Raw genomic sequence first — 15520 nt, 5'->3', positions numbered from 1 at the left:
TCTCCTTGGAGGAGGTAGAGGAACAGTACGAGTTGAAGCAAATGAAGCCGGATTCAGAATAAATTGTTTCTCAGAGGAGAGTGAATCATCCGTTTGAAAAGAACGAGAAAGTGCATCTGCTCTTTAATTTAAAGGTTCCTGGGTGTTTAAAGACTTTGAAGGAGAACCGAGAGAAGAAGAGAGCCCACCTGGCTTGCCATGGGTTTAAACAATAGGTTTAAGCCATCATTGAAGGACTTGGAGACGGGATGGGAGAAGATTCTGAATGATCAGGACTGGGGCTCAATGTTAGCTGATTAGGAAGAAGAAAAGGTCTCCAGTCATTTTGAGAGGTTTCCTGTTCAGGACGAGGTTTAGCTTTCTTATGAGTTGATATTCCAGTTCTGCCCATTCTTCAGTATAACATTATGGAGATCAGAGAACAAGGTCAGGAGGCCAGTAGCGACATAGCAGAAGTACTGAAGTGTGGAAATAGGGAGACATCAGTGAGCATAGACCCCCCAGTGGCCATCGGTTACAGAAACATCGTGAGGTCAGTTGTTTATGGGTAATAGCAAGAAGATGCCATCCTTGAGCGGTCAAGTAATTTATATGAGCCAGCAACTGGAGCCTGCTACTGTCCTGGACACATGGACTGTTACGCCATAGCTATACTGATGCCCCAAGAGCTCTAATTGGATCTTGCTGGGATTGAGGGGAGCAGGAGGGGAAAAAAACAGCAGCAGTCAAACAGTATGGAGGATGTAGTCAGCACAGTCTGCCACCAGAGGGAGTCGACAGAGCAGGAGTGGAGGCCAGGCAATAATAATAATAATAATAAAAGCAGTTCAGGCGACCACTTACTGCCCAGGTAGGGCCGCAGTGACAGAAGTCCTTGCAGGAAATCACTGAGGCTGTAGTGAAGGGCACTGATCATGGGCTGGCAGTGTCTGTAGCTCCCAGGGAAGCGGCTGGTTTCAGGAGAGCATGTGGCTATATTGCCAGTTTTCAAGATGGCCACTTCTGGCAGGGAAGCCCAGATCAGAAGAAACTGGCCGGCTATGGTGGGAGAACCAGGTCAGTAATAAGGCAGGAGAGGAGAGGGTACTAGGATGCAGGGGCACAGGGTAGCGTATCTGGCTGCACAGGAACCCCACGTGTATGTCCTCTATAATTCACAGCTCTGCCAGATTACCCTGTAGCACCATGGGTTAGGAGGAGAGGGGGAGATGCCGGGACACTGCTGCAGTGATGACAGGCAAGCGCTCCATGTATTCCCCGCTGCCACGACTCAGGGCTTCAATGGCCGGACAGTAGGACAAGGCAGGCTGCGGACAGGTGAGCTGACTAACCTGACGCCTCCCTGCTGAGGCCACCAATCCCCGTAGTATGCGCAGCATCAGATGCCAAGAGAGCAGCTCCGCTCAGTGTCTCCCGCTGCGTTCACCGCTGATCCCCAGTCAGTCTCTCCACATAGCACGGCTAGGCACCAGACCTCGCTGAGGTCTGGTCCACGGTGGGATCACTGCACAACTTCCGTCCGCGGTTTCGGATCCAGCTGTAGGCCGCAACCTGCAAAGCCAAATGAATGGCTCCCCGACTCTGCAACCTACACACCGGGGTGTCAAAACACACAGAGGGAGCAAGAAAGGGCCCGAAAGAGCCCGTAGGACAGCTGTAAAAGGCAGAAAGGACCTATATAAGCAGGAATTCCTTTATCCTGCTTCCTGCTGCCTTTCCAGTCAGGCCACACCCCCTGTGACATAATTTATTGATGTTGAAAACAAAAGTAATGTAGATTTTTGCACCAATCTAAGACCTGCGAATCTACTTTGGGAGCCACCTCCCTTTTTTTTTAACAGTCCCCAGCTGGACGAGGATAATTGGAATTCCATTTCTTGGAATTCTAACTTCCTACTGGGCGTAACCAAAAATTTTCATCAGCAGTTTTGGGATGTTTAAACACAGTTGCCTTAGTTTTTAACACAGGCTCTGCTGCCTCTTCTAATGATAGAATGGCTTACATAGAACTAATTAGCTCAGATGATATGCCCACTGAGCTGAGACCTTCCGAAGTGCAATGAGTCCTCATCCTCTAACGAATCCTCATCTAAAGCATGTGTAGATGGTGAAGATGTTGTATCATGTCTATGTGATTTACTTACCACCAGCCTTTCAGCCTGCTTTTTTGAGAGGCTGACAATTCCCTAGGTGTATAAACCTCAGAATGAATGTTGCATGTAAGGGTTAATAGGGAAACCTATCACTGGTATAGGAGCTGGTATAAACTGCTCAGCTACATTGGATAATGTCTGTGCAAAGTAGCCCATGAAGGTTCACCAGAACCTGTGCCTGCCTCATTGTACACGTGGGTAAGCGTTGTCGCGACCCGGCGGGGAGTTGTTGGAGCGACTCTAAGGTGCGTATAAGATGCTTTATAGAAAGATCACTAAAAAAAAAAAATAGTAATACAATAAAATAAAATAAGAAAACTTATGGCTGCTAAAAAAACAGCAGCCCTCTGACCATGGTCCGGCTCCTGCCGCACCAAAGAACTGATTTGCCTGAGTCAGGAGGCGGTGATATATGGACAGGCCCGTTGCATGCTGGGAGGCCGAATGCTTTGACCGTTTTTTGCAAATCTGCTGTCACGTCATCATATCCCAATGTTATCCTGTGGATAACCTGTGGACCCTGGCAGAGAAAGATATATATATTTAGGAGGATAGAATTTGATCGGTGTTGTTACACTGTTTTGTTGGCAGGTTACTTGATACTTTTGTCCTCATTGGTTACTATAGGTCACGTGGACGGGGTTCTCTCCGTGTCCCCGGACGTAGCATGTGTTAGATGACGTCACTTTGATGCGCTGGAGTGCGCGACGGATGGCGACATGGACTGTTCCACCGGGTATATTAGGAGAGTGGTTGTCTGTCTCTTGTGTTCTGCACCCTGATGAAAATGCCGCGAATAGAGCATTGAAACGTTGGTACACTAAACCTGCCTGGTCTATTTATTCTGAGTGCCGCCTTGTATGGATTCTACATTACGTTGCACCAACTGATGCAGCCTGGTTTGGAGGGCACCAGCTATTGATTCTTTAATATTTTCTTCAGGTTTCTTTTTCAGATGGAACCATGGGTCGTGCACGTGATACAACTGGCAAAAGGGATCCATTGGTTTTGGCCAAGACCAGCATTTGATTGTTGGTGATTCCTTGTAGACAGTGAGTAGTATCCATCTACAGTGGAAGAAGCATGGACACCAAGAATCTCAGCGGGTGAATAGTGGGCGAAGTAGATCATGACAAATCGGGACCACAGGCATTTAGGACCCCTAGCAACCACCAATCGTTCCAAATGCATCAGGAACTGCACCAACAGTACAATGCCGGACCCAGCCAAGCAGTCCCACAGTCCCAGATCTGGTGAATTGGAAGGCCACGTGAGATGTGGTGGCACGTCAGACTGGTGCTCTGAAAACCTATCCAAGCCTTTCGGCCACTGTTCCGCCGCTGAGAGCATACCTAAAGTCTAACACTAATGTGATAGCTGTTTTTATGGTAATTATTTTGAGCAATAGAGTAGGACCTGCAGTATAGTGGGGTCCCTTGTCAGGGGCTGCAGGCTTAAATGCACTGAGCAATACATGAACTAAAACTCCACTGTTTATTATTGTTAGTTAATATAGTGAGTGCAGGACACATTTATGTATGTAGTAAGGCTACTGGGAGACCTTAGATTGAGCAATATTGGATCTGGCCATTACATTCCCTAAAGTCATAACCTCAGAACTGCACAGAGCAGGAACTATTATTCACAAGTAATTAGGAATGTGTTCATCATGAACAAGTCCACAATTACCGTCTGAAGGTTACACAATTATTTCAAGTCTACAAAATTGATATTTGAGAATAAAGCCTTTAACAGAAAACACCCCTGAAGAAGTCACTATTGACAAAACGCGTTAGGTGACACGCAATTTGGATTTAGAGTGAATTGGAGTGGATAAGAACAAGCCCGCCCATGCAAGGGTGACAACAAGTGCAAAACGCTTGTCTTCTGATTATACAGATATGTACTTGTGATAAGATTTTACTCTGTTTTACTTGAAGTTCTAGATTCAAATTTCATTTAATACAAATTGCATTTGGTGAGCTCAGGTCTACTGTATAGCAGGAAATATTTCATACCTGCATCATCTAACAAAATGCATATAAATTAGGCACTCCACAAAAAACAATACTAATTATATTATATACATACATACATATATACACATTTATATATAATCACTAATAATAAACTTATGCTTGTTACTTTTAATAACATTATAGTGTTGTGTGTAATAACTCTCTACATGTGATATTTGTCATAGGTAGCCTTGTGTTAGAAACACCCAACTGAGAACAGGGCTGATGGCGGAGGAGGGTGTAGGATAAGAGATTGCTGTAGTGACTGAGCAATGAGAATATGTGACTTCTGTAATAAGTGTTTATTACTCACCTGTGCTGATATCTGTAGGGATCTCCTCCTCCTTACACTGCTGATCACCCCTCACATACGTCTCTTCTTCTCCCTCTATATCTTCTGCCTTTATATCAGTCACATACGTCTCTTCTTCTCCCTCTATATCTTCTGCCTTCATATCAGTCACATACGTCTCTTCTTCTCCCTCTGTATCTTCTGCCTTCATATCAGTCACATACGTCTCTTCTTCTCCCTCTATATCTTCTGCCTTTATATCAGTCACATACGTCTCTTCTTCTCCCTCTGTATCTTCTGCCTTTATATCAGTCACATACGTCTCTTCTTCTCCCTCTGTATCTTCTGCCTTCATATCAGTCACATATGTCTCTTCTTCTCCCTCTATATCTTCTCCCTTTATATCAGTCACATACGTCTCTTCTTCTCCCTCTATATCTTCTGCCTTTATATCAGTCATATATGTCTCTTCCTCTCCCTTTATATTTTCTGTTTTAATATCAGACAGACGTTGTACCTAAAAAACAAAAAACACTATAATGACATTTGCATACAGTCAGATTAAACTGAGGTGAAACAGTATAATATCAGTGTATAAGACACATAGCTCCTCTACAGATCATATAGTGATGGTCACTTTGGTCTATTGGGGAAACCCTAAATCCCATCTACCTGAACCTCCTGTGGGATCCTGTGATTCTCCTCTGTACAATCCTGGGAATACAGAGGACGGGGACATCTCTCTGGGGTATCTCTGTTACTGGGTCCATCTGTAGGAGACACACAGTGACTGAGTACAGTGTATATATGTGATTATCAGATGATGTGTGTATATAGGGGGCCCCCATACCTGCTCTCCCCTGTACAATACATGATTGTCTCCTCTTACCCAGTGATGTGAGGGGCAGGTGATTCTCCATCATCACGTCCTTGTACAGACCCCTGTGTTCCTCTATATACTCCCCCTCCTGCATGGAGACATAGACAGTGACATCCTGACACCTTATAGGCACCTGACACAAACAGTGATACAGTCATCACCCAGACACATCCCCTGGTGTTACTGTATAATGTCCCATTCCCAGCAGTCACCTCTCCAGTCATCACCCAGACACGTCCCCTGGTGTTACTGTATAATGGCCCATTCCCAGCAGTTACCTCTCCAGTCATCACCCAGACACGTCCCCCGGTGTTACTGTATAATGTCCCATTCCCAGCAGTCACCTCTCCAGTCATCACCCAGACACGTCCCCTGGTGTTACTGTATAATGTCCCATTCCCAGCAGTCACCTCTCCAGTCATCACCCAGACACGTCCCCCGGAGTTACTGTATAATGTCCCATTTCCAGCAGTCACCTCTCCAGTTATCACCAGACACGTCCCCCGGAGTTACTGTATAATGTCCCATTCCCAGCAGTCACCTCTCCAGTCATCACCCAGACACGTCCCCCGGAGTTACTGTATAATGTCCCATTTCCAGCAGTCACCTCTCCAGTCATCACCCAGACACGTCCCCCGGAGTTACTGTATAATGTCCCATTTCCAGCAGTCACCTCTCCAGTCATCACCCAAACACATCCACTGGTGTTACTGTATAATGTCCTATTCCCAGCAGTCACCTCTCCAGTCATCACCCAAACACATCCACTGGTGTTACTGTATAATGTCCCATTTCCGGCAGTCACCTCTCCAGTCATCACCCAGACACATTCCCTGGTGTTTCTGTATAATGCCCCATTACCAGTAGTCACCTCTCCAATCATCACCCAGACACATCCCCTGGTGTTACTGTATAATGTCCCATTCCCAACACTCACCTCTCCAGTCATCCTCCAGACACATCCCCTGGTGTTACTGTATAATGCCCCATTCCCAGCAGTCACCTCTCCAGTCATGACCTAGACACGTCCCCCGGTGTTACTGTATAATGCCCCATTCCCAGCAGTCACCTCTCCAGTCATCACCCAGACACGTCCCCTGGTGTTACTGTATAATGCCCCATTCCCAGCAGTCACCTCTCCAGTCATGACCTAGACACGTCTCCTGGTGTTACTGTATAATGCCCCATTCCCAGCAGTCACCTCTCCAGTCATGACACAGACACATACATTGGTGTTACTGTATAATGTCCCAATCCCAGCAGTCACCTCTCCAGTCATCACCCAGACATATCCCCTGGTGTTACTGTATAATGTCCTATTCCCAGCAGTCACCTCTCCAGTTTTCACCCAGAAACATTCCCTGGTGTTACTGTATAATGCCCCATTCCCGGCAGTCACCTCTCCAGTCATCACCCAGACACGTCCCACAGTGTTACTGTATAATGCCTCATTCCCGGCAGTCACCTCTCCAGTATTCACCAAGACACATCCCTTGGTGTTACTGTATAATGCCCCATTCCCAGCAGTCACATCTCCAGTCGTCACACAGACACATACATTGGTGTTACTGTATAATGTCCCAATCCCAGCAGTCACCTCTCCAGTCATCACCCAGACATATCCCCTGGTGTTACTGTACAATGTCCCTTTCCCAGCAGTCACCTCTCCAGTTTTCACCCAGAAACATTCCCTGGCAGTCACCTCTCCAGTCATCACCCAGACACGTCCCACAGTGTTACTGTATAAGGCCTCATTCCCGGCAGTCACCTCTCCAGTCATCACCCAGACACATCCCTTGGCGTTACTGTATAATGCCCCATTCCCAGCAGTCACCTCTCCAGTCATCAACCAGACACATCTCCTGGTGTTACTGTACAATGTTCCATTCCCAGTAGTCACCTCTCCAGTCAGCAGTGGAATGATCTTGTTGGTGAGTTCCTGGATCTTCTGGTCACTGTGTCTCTCATGTATCAGTGAGTGAGGTGGAGGCACCGTGATGGGGCTCTGGGACCTGCTCAGTCCTCCTGACACATGAGCATGGCAGCTGGGTGTCTCACGCTCACCAGATGTCTTCTTCACACCTCTGTGAAATGGGGGAGACATAAATATCACTGTAAATATCCCCTCACCTCCACAGTCATGTCTCTGTATTATTACAGTAGATAATAGGATTTTGGTACTTACCAGATAAATTATTTTCTTTGAATCCACAGGGGGCACTGGAGTACTCTTGGGATATGGACGGTGCGAAAGCAGGGATAGGCACATTTAAAAATGTAAATGTGTAACCCTCCTTCCCCCTCTATACTCCCAAGATGCCTTAGTGTTTTTTTTTGCTGAGCCAAATAGGAGCGACAAAGAGGATGAACAACGGACAATTACATTAAACATCCTAGTAGTAATTGGTGTACCCCCTTCTTAAAGTAAACCTTAGTTACCTTCTAAAACTCAGTAAATAAAGACACGGAGACATGATTTTGGCAGAAAAATTGCTAGCTATTTATTTGACCCTAACCATAGCAAACCTGTGAATGGAAAAATTTGTTAAGCTGCCGAATCAGCCGGCAAAATGGTGGCAGAAAAAAGAACGGCTCAATTAACTATTGGTAAGGTTAAATTATTAAACTGACCGAAACCGTCCAAACCTTATCAAAAACCGGTAATAGGTGTCAACACAACCCCCACAGTGACTTCCCACCGCTCCTGGGTGCCCTGCCGCTGCCTCCCGGATGGGTGGTCGAGCGGCCATTAAGTCGATGGAGGTGAGTGCACCTAAACCAAATAAACTGAAGCTTACTACCTATATATAAGCGATACAACTACAAACTGCCGTTCTTTTCCGCCAATAAATAGCCAACGAATGAAAAACCAGCCAGCAATCAAAACGCCAATGCACTCCGCATGATTTAAGACAACCTTCATCCCCATAGGGCGGGAGGGCGGGAAAGAGATTCAAGCAGCAAAGAGGCCTAAAATGGCCGCTGCAGTCTATATATACCTCACCCTCCCCTTTTTCCTAAGGCTGTACTACCTCACTTCTGGGTACACCCCCTCACAGGATGTTTAACCCATTCCTCTCCTATGCAGTCAATTCTTTCTCCTAAACATCCTAGTAGTAATTGGTGTACCCCCTTCTTAAAGTAAACCTTAGTTACCTTCTAAAACTCAGTAAATAAAGACACGGAGACATGATTTTGGCAGAAAAATTGCTAGCTATTTATTTGACCCTAACCATAGCAAACCTGTGAATGGAAAAATTTGTTAAGCTGCCGAATCAGCCGGCAAAATGGTGGCAGAAAAAAGAACGGCTCAATTAACTATTGGTAAGGTTAAATTATTAAACTGACCGAAACCGTCCAAACCTTATCAAAAACCGGTAATAGGTGTCAACACAACCCCCACAGTGACTTCCCACCGCTCCTGGGTGCCCTGCCGCTGCCTCCCGGATGGGTGGTCGAGCGGCCATTAAGTCGATGGAGGTGAGTGCACCTAAACCAAATAAACTGAAGCTTACTACCTATATATAAGCGATACAACTACAAACTGCCGTTCTTTTCCGCCAACAGCGAAGGACTCCCACCCAGAGTCCTCGCACCGCCACCATAAACTACCCTAACTCCTGCAACACTAGGAACAGATCCTCCAGGAAAAACATCATCCCCTCATCGGATAGATGCACACCATCAGGCCGAAAAAGGTGTTTGTCTCGGAACCGAATCCTGGGGTGGCGAACCACTTTGCCTCCGTGAGCCAAGACCCACTTCGCCACCGCCGCATTCACCTTTATCCTGGCCTCATCTATTACGCGTCCGTCCTCCACACCGCGCCAACTCAACCTTGGCACCATCAGGGAAAAAACCAATACACAATTGGTCCATGCTGCGGCCACCTTCGCCAGATCCTGTATCATGGCCCACCTTAGCTCCAAAGAAGTCCTCTTCCCCAAGTCGTTGCCACCTAAATGGACAACCAATACCTTGGGAATTCCATGCTTCCTAGCTTGACTGACTAATCTATTCAATAGATCTGCCCACATCATTCCTCGCCAACCAAGCCACCTGATTCCCTGACCTCCAGGGAACCTTTGAGCCGTATCCGAGGCCAAGGACCTAGCTGCCCAAAAGACATAAGAGTGGCCAACCACCCAAACGCGCAAGCCATCAGCACAACAACCTGAATGGAAGGAAAAAGGGGTAAAATGTGTTACTAAAATCTATACCAGAAGATAGAAATTGCAATAACCTGAAGGATCTGCCAAAAAAGAAAAATTTCTTTGTTCAATAGTTCCTAAGCCGCAGCAGTCACGGCCTAGCCGATCTCCCGATATACTATTAAATTTAGAGCAAAGCAATTAAGACTTTAGGGGAAAGGTAAAATAAACGAAAATAAAAACGGGGGGGGGGGGGGGGGGGGGGGGAGGGGGTATGAAAAAAGAGGGTAAAACATGAAATAACTCAGCTGGAGGTGAAAGCATAAAAACCTGCTGAGGGACTTTGATAGCACAGATTAGCCGAATTAAATGATTAGAATTCAGTCCGTCAAGTCAGGCAAAAATAGCAAAATAACTCCAGACCCCCGCTGCCGGCTCACGCCCGCAGCGGCAAGTGGCTAATCCCTGAGTAGGATCACAAACTGGTAAACGAACAAACATATAGTGAACATGACATGATCATAAAACAGCAAACCTTAACTTACTCTAACTTATCGATGCCAGCTACGCTTCTGCAACAAATCTCAGGCGACGGGGCGAATGTATCGCTTATAACAGGACGACTTCCATCGTCCCACCGCCTGGATCTGGGCTCCCGAAAAACCCGCTGCCGCTGCCGCCGTAGCAGCCCCAATGCGGAAGGAGTGTGTACCGAAGTGGGAGGGGGAAAGGCCCAAGCTCGTCAGACAGCGACCCATCATCCACCGAAATTGGAACTTAGTTACTGGCAGCCCATTATAGTGCATCAACCACGACCCCTGACAGTCGGGCCTTACTGCTTCATATTGTACCGCCAACCGTACTGGGCATATGCTCTCATCCAATGCCGGAACCAGGGTGACCCATCGGCCCTTTCCCATCTGGTCCGTCTTAGAGCGCCGCAGTCTGCACAGCAGGGACCCCTCACTCACCACCACGTCACCCACCAGCATGCGCGAATCCGTACGCTTAGAAGGCGCTACCAACTCCGAAATCCTAAAGGCACCATGGTAGGCCATAGAAAAAGCCAATCTGAAAAGCAGCGCTTCAAACAAAGACGATGCTATGGCTCCCACCGACCCAATGATGTCCGGCAACAGTGCTGCATCAATGGGCCTCCTTCTGTCAGGTGGCGTAGGTGCAACGCGCGCCCATCCTTTCATAGCTTTAAGCAGAATCCCGCTTTTTGTCAGATCTGGAACACCTTTAATTCTGCAGAAAAACGCAATGCCAGCCAGGTACCGGGACACCACTGCTCTGGACCTACCCGAAACATAAAGCTGCCAAATAAAAGAAAGCATCATCCGATGCCCGCTCTTACCTCGTTGCTTCCGTCCTCTGGTAAAGTCTTCCCACTCGCTCCAGGCCTGTTCGTAAGCCTTAAGCGTGGATGGCGCGACCGACCGCAGCGCTAGCCCTTCCATTCCGGCTCGATGACCTGCCAGACATAACCGGGACAATGAAAACCCTGTTGATCGGCCTCGGGAGCCAGCAAGTAAAACCTATCCCAGTGCCCTCGCGATAGCGCATCAGCGACCCCGTTCTCCAGACCCGGCACATGCTGAGCACGGAACCACACGTTCCTGCGCAAACAAGTAAGCAGCAACTGCCCTAGGACCCTCAGCACCACGAGCGATTTAGCCCTCTGGTTGTTAATCGCGTGTACCACGCCCAGATTGTCGCATCTGAACAGGATACTGCGATGCGCTAGCCGCTCGCCCCAAACCTCCAGCGCAACCATGATGGGAAAAAGCTCCAGGAGCAGAAGGTCCCTAGTGAGACCAGCCTGATGCCACTCCGCTGGCCATGCTGCTGCGCACCAAGCTCCTTCAAGATAGCACCCAAAACCGGATGCTCCCGCCGCGTCTGTGAAAAGCTGCAATCTGGCGCTATCTGTCGTTGGTGTTAGCCATATCCGAACCCCGTTAAAATCTTCCAGGAACGAGGCCCAGACTGCCAGATCTCTTTTTATCTCGGCTGGCAACCTTACAAAGTGGTGCGGCCGGGAACATCCCGCGGTTGCTCTTTCCAGCTTCCGGCAGAAAACCCTGCCCATCGGGATGACCCGACAAGCAAAGTTAAACATGCCCAGCAAGGATTGCGCCTGCCGCAGTTTAACCTTACGCGAGCCCAGGAACTGTCCAATGACCTCGCGAAGCTTAGCCACTTTGTCCAAAGGCAGGCGACACTCGCCCGCCACTGTGTCGATCTCGATACCCAGAAATGACAGGCAAGAGATCGGCCCCTCCGTTTTGTCTTCGGCAACTGGCACTCCGAAGTGACAAAACAAAGCTCGTATACTGAAAAGCAGGTTGCCGCACCGCGGCGAACCTGCCGGACCCGTACAAAGGAAATCATCGAGGTAATGGGCAACTCCGTGCCCACCCGACGAAGACTCCACGCACCAATGCAGGAAGGTGCTAAAACGTTCAAAATACGAGCATGAAACGGAACATCCCATCGGCAAACATTTGTCGATGAAATATTCCGCTCCAATCCGGAATCCCATAAAACGAAATGAGTCCGGATGGAGGGGTAGCAACCTGAAAGCGGATTCGACGTCAATCTTTGCCATGAGGGCCCCAGTTCCGTAGCTGCGGACCAAATTGAGCGCCTCGTCAAACGATTGATATACTACCGAGCAATGGCCCTGAGGTATAGCGTCGTTTACCGAGGCCCCCGGTGGGTAGGAAAGGTGCTGTATAAGACGGAAGGCCCCAGGTGTCTTCTTGGGCACCACCCCCACCGGGGAGATGACGAGGTCAGCCACGGGGGGTGCAGCAAAAGGCCCCCCCATCCTGCCCAGCCTGACCTCCTTATCGACTTTTTCCCGCAACACTAAAGGCAAGGACCTAGCCGACTGAAGGTTCCTCTGCGCCCTAACTGTAACCTCGCTTGCAACAGGCAAGCGGAAACCAAAACTAAAACCTTCGAACAAAAACCTGGCATCGTCCTTATTCGGATACCAATTGAGCCATTTGCGCATAGCTTCTATCCTAACTGGCGTTGGTGCCCTGCGGAGCACTCCCGCCGGGAGCTCCCTTCGAATAGGGTTGTTTAGCGCGGGGACCCTGCCGAGCATTCTTGAAACAGGAGGAGGCGGGGTGGAAACCCCCGCAATGCAGGCAAGCGTGGCGGAACCGACACTGCTTGCCGTATGTACATGCCGCGTTGTTAAACGCGAAGCATAACCCCTTATTTCCTGCCTGTTTACCAGTCCGGACGGCCGACCTAACTTGCTTGGCCGGCCCCCCGACCCCGCCGAGCGCTTGGGCGGACGGACCAACTCGGGGTCCGTCCGCCCCAGCGCCCCGGGGCTCCGTGGTCTGTTGTGAGGCCCTGGTGACCCTAAGCCAGACCTCCACGTCTTTGAACCCAAAGTCCATAATGTACAACCCATCTTGTTTTTCTCTAAACTCCTCGTCATACCTACGCCATTCATCATCCGCCGACGTGCGCTGCATGTCATGCACGAGGTGCAGGTACCGGATGATGTTCATGTGTTCGTCTGGCCTGTCCTCGAGGTAACAAGCCGCGAAAACCCAGAACCCTGCAAGCCAATTATCGAACGTGCGAAATGCCTCGGCCCCTATGCCCTCCTTAGCGGTAGCTGCCTTGAATTCCTTCTTCGCGCCCTTCGTCAAGACGAAGATATCCACGAAGTCCCCTTTGCGAATGCTTTTGCTGCAGCTATCCCTGAGCCCTCGCATGACAGCTGTATATTCGCAGCGGACCACGCCCGGCAGGTCGCGTCGCTTCCTAGCCTTGCGAGATTCTTTGCTAACCCGCCTTCGCCTCTTATGCCGCTCCTGTCTCCCGGCTGCCTTTTTGGCGTATTTAATCGCCCGTTTCCTCGCCTTGGCCGTGCTACTTATGTCGGACACTGCCGAGGAAAGGGAGGAGGAGGAAGACGATGAAGAAGAGGACGAGCTGCGAGAACTTGAGGAAGTACTCGCGACCGACACTGACTGCTCCGCCTCACCTGAAGCCGTAGAATGATCGGATCCAGATTCATCCGGGGCGATGTATGAAACGTCCTCAACTTCCGATTCCGCTCCTTCCGTATCATTCCGATCAACTGCGGGCAAAAAGGGGGAAAAGGACCCAGAGACAGAGAGTGGCGAGGGCCTAGCCCTACTATGCGATGGCGTGCTACGTGAACGCACATTCCCACCCCGCCGTGGCTGCTGCTGCAGCTGAGCCGCGGCCGCACCAAGCTCACGGCACGCCCGCGCGACCCTCTGCGCGGCTGAGCCCGCGCCCGTTCCGCTAGGGAACTCCCCTGACCCGACCTCGCGGTCGGGGGCCGCTGAGAGCGGGCCCAAAGCTGCGACCACCGTGGCGAGGGCCGTAGTGAATGCGTCCTGATTAACATCCGCACCCCCTGGCGACGGAGCGTCCCCCGCTGGGCGTCGAGCGGGTGGAACGCGCCGTGTGGACCCGCTGATGGGCACGGGAAGCCATGACCCATCAGGACCACAAACCGGTCGGCCTTGCGGGGAAAGGTCCGTATTGACTGGGTGCCTCACCCCGGACCTAAACCCCCCCCCCGCTTGCCGAGCCCGCCCGCCCAGGAACCCCTGCGGCGATGAGGGCACTGCTCCGTGCCTCATGTGAAGGCCGCGGTGTTATGCTGTCCCTCCCGTCCACCCTGCTGGCGGACAATTGCCGCAAACCTGGTTGATCACCGCCAGGCCTATTTGCCCCCCTCGCCCCGCCGGAATTACTCCGTTGCGAGGAGGGATGAGGGGACATTGAACCGTGTGGCGGCGCTGCGCGCACACGTGTGCCCGTGGCGCCGCCGGAGCCGCGCGTTGGTGCGCGCGCCAGCCGTGCGCGCGCCCCAGCGCCTCCCATCCTGGCCTGCTGTGTATCCTCTGCACCCGACGATCCCGCGCTGGGCGCCTCAACGGGCCCAGGCCGGATCGCCGTAGTCCCTGCTGCTCTCCCAGTTCTCCCCCGCCGCGTGGACCTTGCAAGCGGCCCTGGCAGGGGAGACTGGTTGATGGACACCGCTACAGGAGCCGGGCGGCGTCCAGCGAGGCGCGCCAGCGCGCGCCCGCGGGCCACCACCGCCCCGACGCCCGCAGCTGAGCCTGGAGGTGAGGACCGTTGGTCCCCCCCCTCCAGGATACCAGACCTCCGGGCCGTCCCTTGCCGCCCACCGCGGCCGCCAGTAGCCTCATTCGCGACCGCAGTGCCGCCGGATGAGCGCGTCCGGCGCCCTGCACCCGACGGTCCTGCAGCAGCCCCAAGCCCAGACACAGCCTCCCCCGCACCGGAGATCCCGGCCCCGGGTTCGCTGGCCTGATAACGGGCCGGGGTGCCCGCAGAACGACGAGGGCGGCTGGAGGCCATAACAATGTTAAAGTTTCAAAAGGGGAAACGATCTGCTAGGCAGACTTACCCCAAAGAGATTCAAGCAGCAAAGAGGCCTAAAATGGCCGCTGCAGTCTATATATACCTCACCCTCCCCTTTTTCCTAAGGCTGTACTACCTCACTTCTGGGTACACCCCCTCACAGGATGTTTAACCCATTCCTCTCCTATGCAGTCAATTCTTTCTCCATAACATTATAACATAATGGACAATTAGAAAGTTGACACGACAATAGATAACAATCACCTTAACATTTGAACAAGTCGGTGAAAATGTGTTACCATAAGAACTATTGAACTTACCACCAGCCAGGTGAAACTGCTCTGGCTGGGTGTCCAGTGCCCCTTGTGGATGCAAAGAAAAGGATTTATCTGGTATCAAAATCCTGTTTTCTTTCTAATCTACTAGGGGTCACTGGAGTACTCTTGGGACGTACAAAAGTTTCTCCCTTGGGCGGAAGAGCTGTCTGATGTGAAAGAAGATATTACCTGTTTTAGAAAAGCGTGATTTGTCCAAAGTTCCGCTCTGTCAGTATGAAATACCAGATACAGTGGCTTGCATGACAAGGCACCCAATTGTGCTACACGCCTTGCCGATGCTAAGGCTAA

At 50.5% G+C, this 15520-nt stretch overlaps 1 protein-coding gene across 1 annotated transcript in view; it reads right to left on the bottom strand.

The window, feature by feature from the left end:
- LOC135037961 (zinc finger protein OZF-like) overlaps nucleotides 1-4667 on the bottom strand; it is a 36434-nt gene extending 31767 nt beyond the window's left edge. The window contains exon 1 of the mRNA XM_063954613.1: nucleotides 4485-4667. Within this exon, the coding sequence (XP_063810683.1) occupies nucleotides 4485-4626 (142 nt within the window). The 5' untranslated portion in view covers nucleotides 4627-4667. The remainder of the gene's footprint in view (nucleotides 1-4484) is intronic.
- Nucleotides 4668-15520: the final 10853 nt, after the last annotated feature.

Source organism: Pseudophryne corroboree, unplaced genomic scaffold (assembly GCF_028390025.1).
Source record: "Pseudophryne corroboree isolate aPseCor3 unplaced genomic scaffold, aPseCor3.hap2 scaffold_695, whole genome shotgun sequence".
In the NCBI taxonomy this organism is placed as follows: domain Eukaryota; kingdom Metazoa; phylum Chordata; class Amphibia; order Anura; family Myobatrachidae; genus Pseudophryne; species Pseudophryne corroboree.
This window is presented reverse-complemented; position numbering and strand designations above follow the sequence as displayed.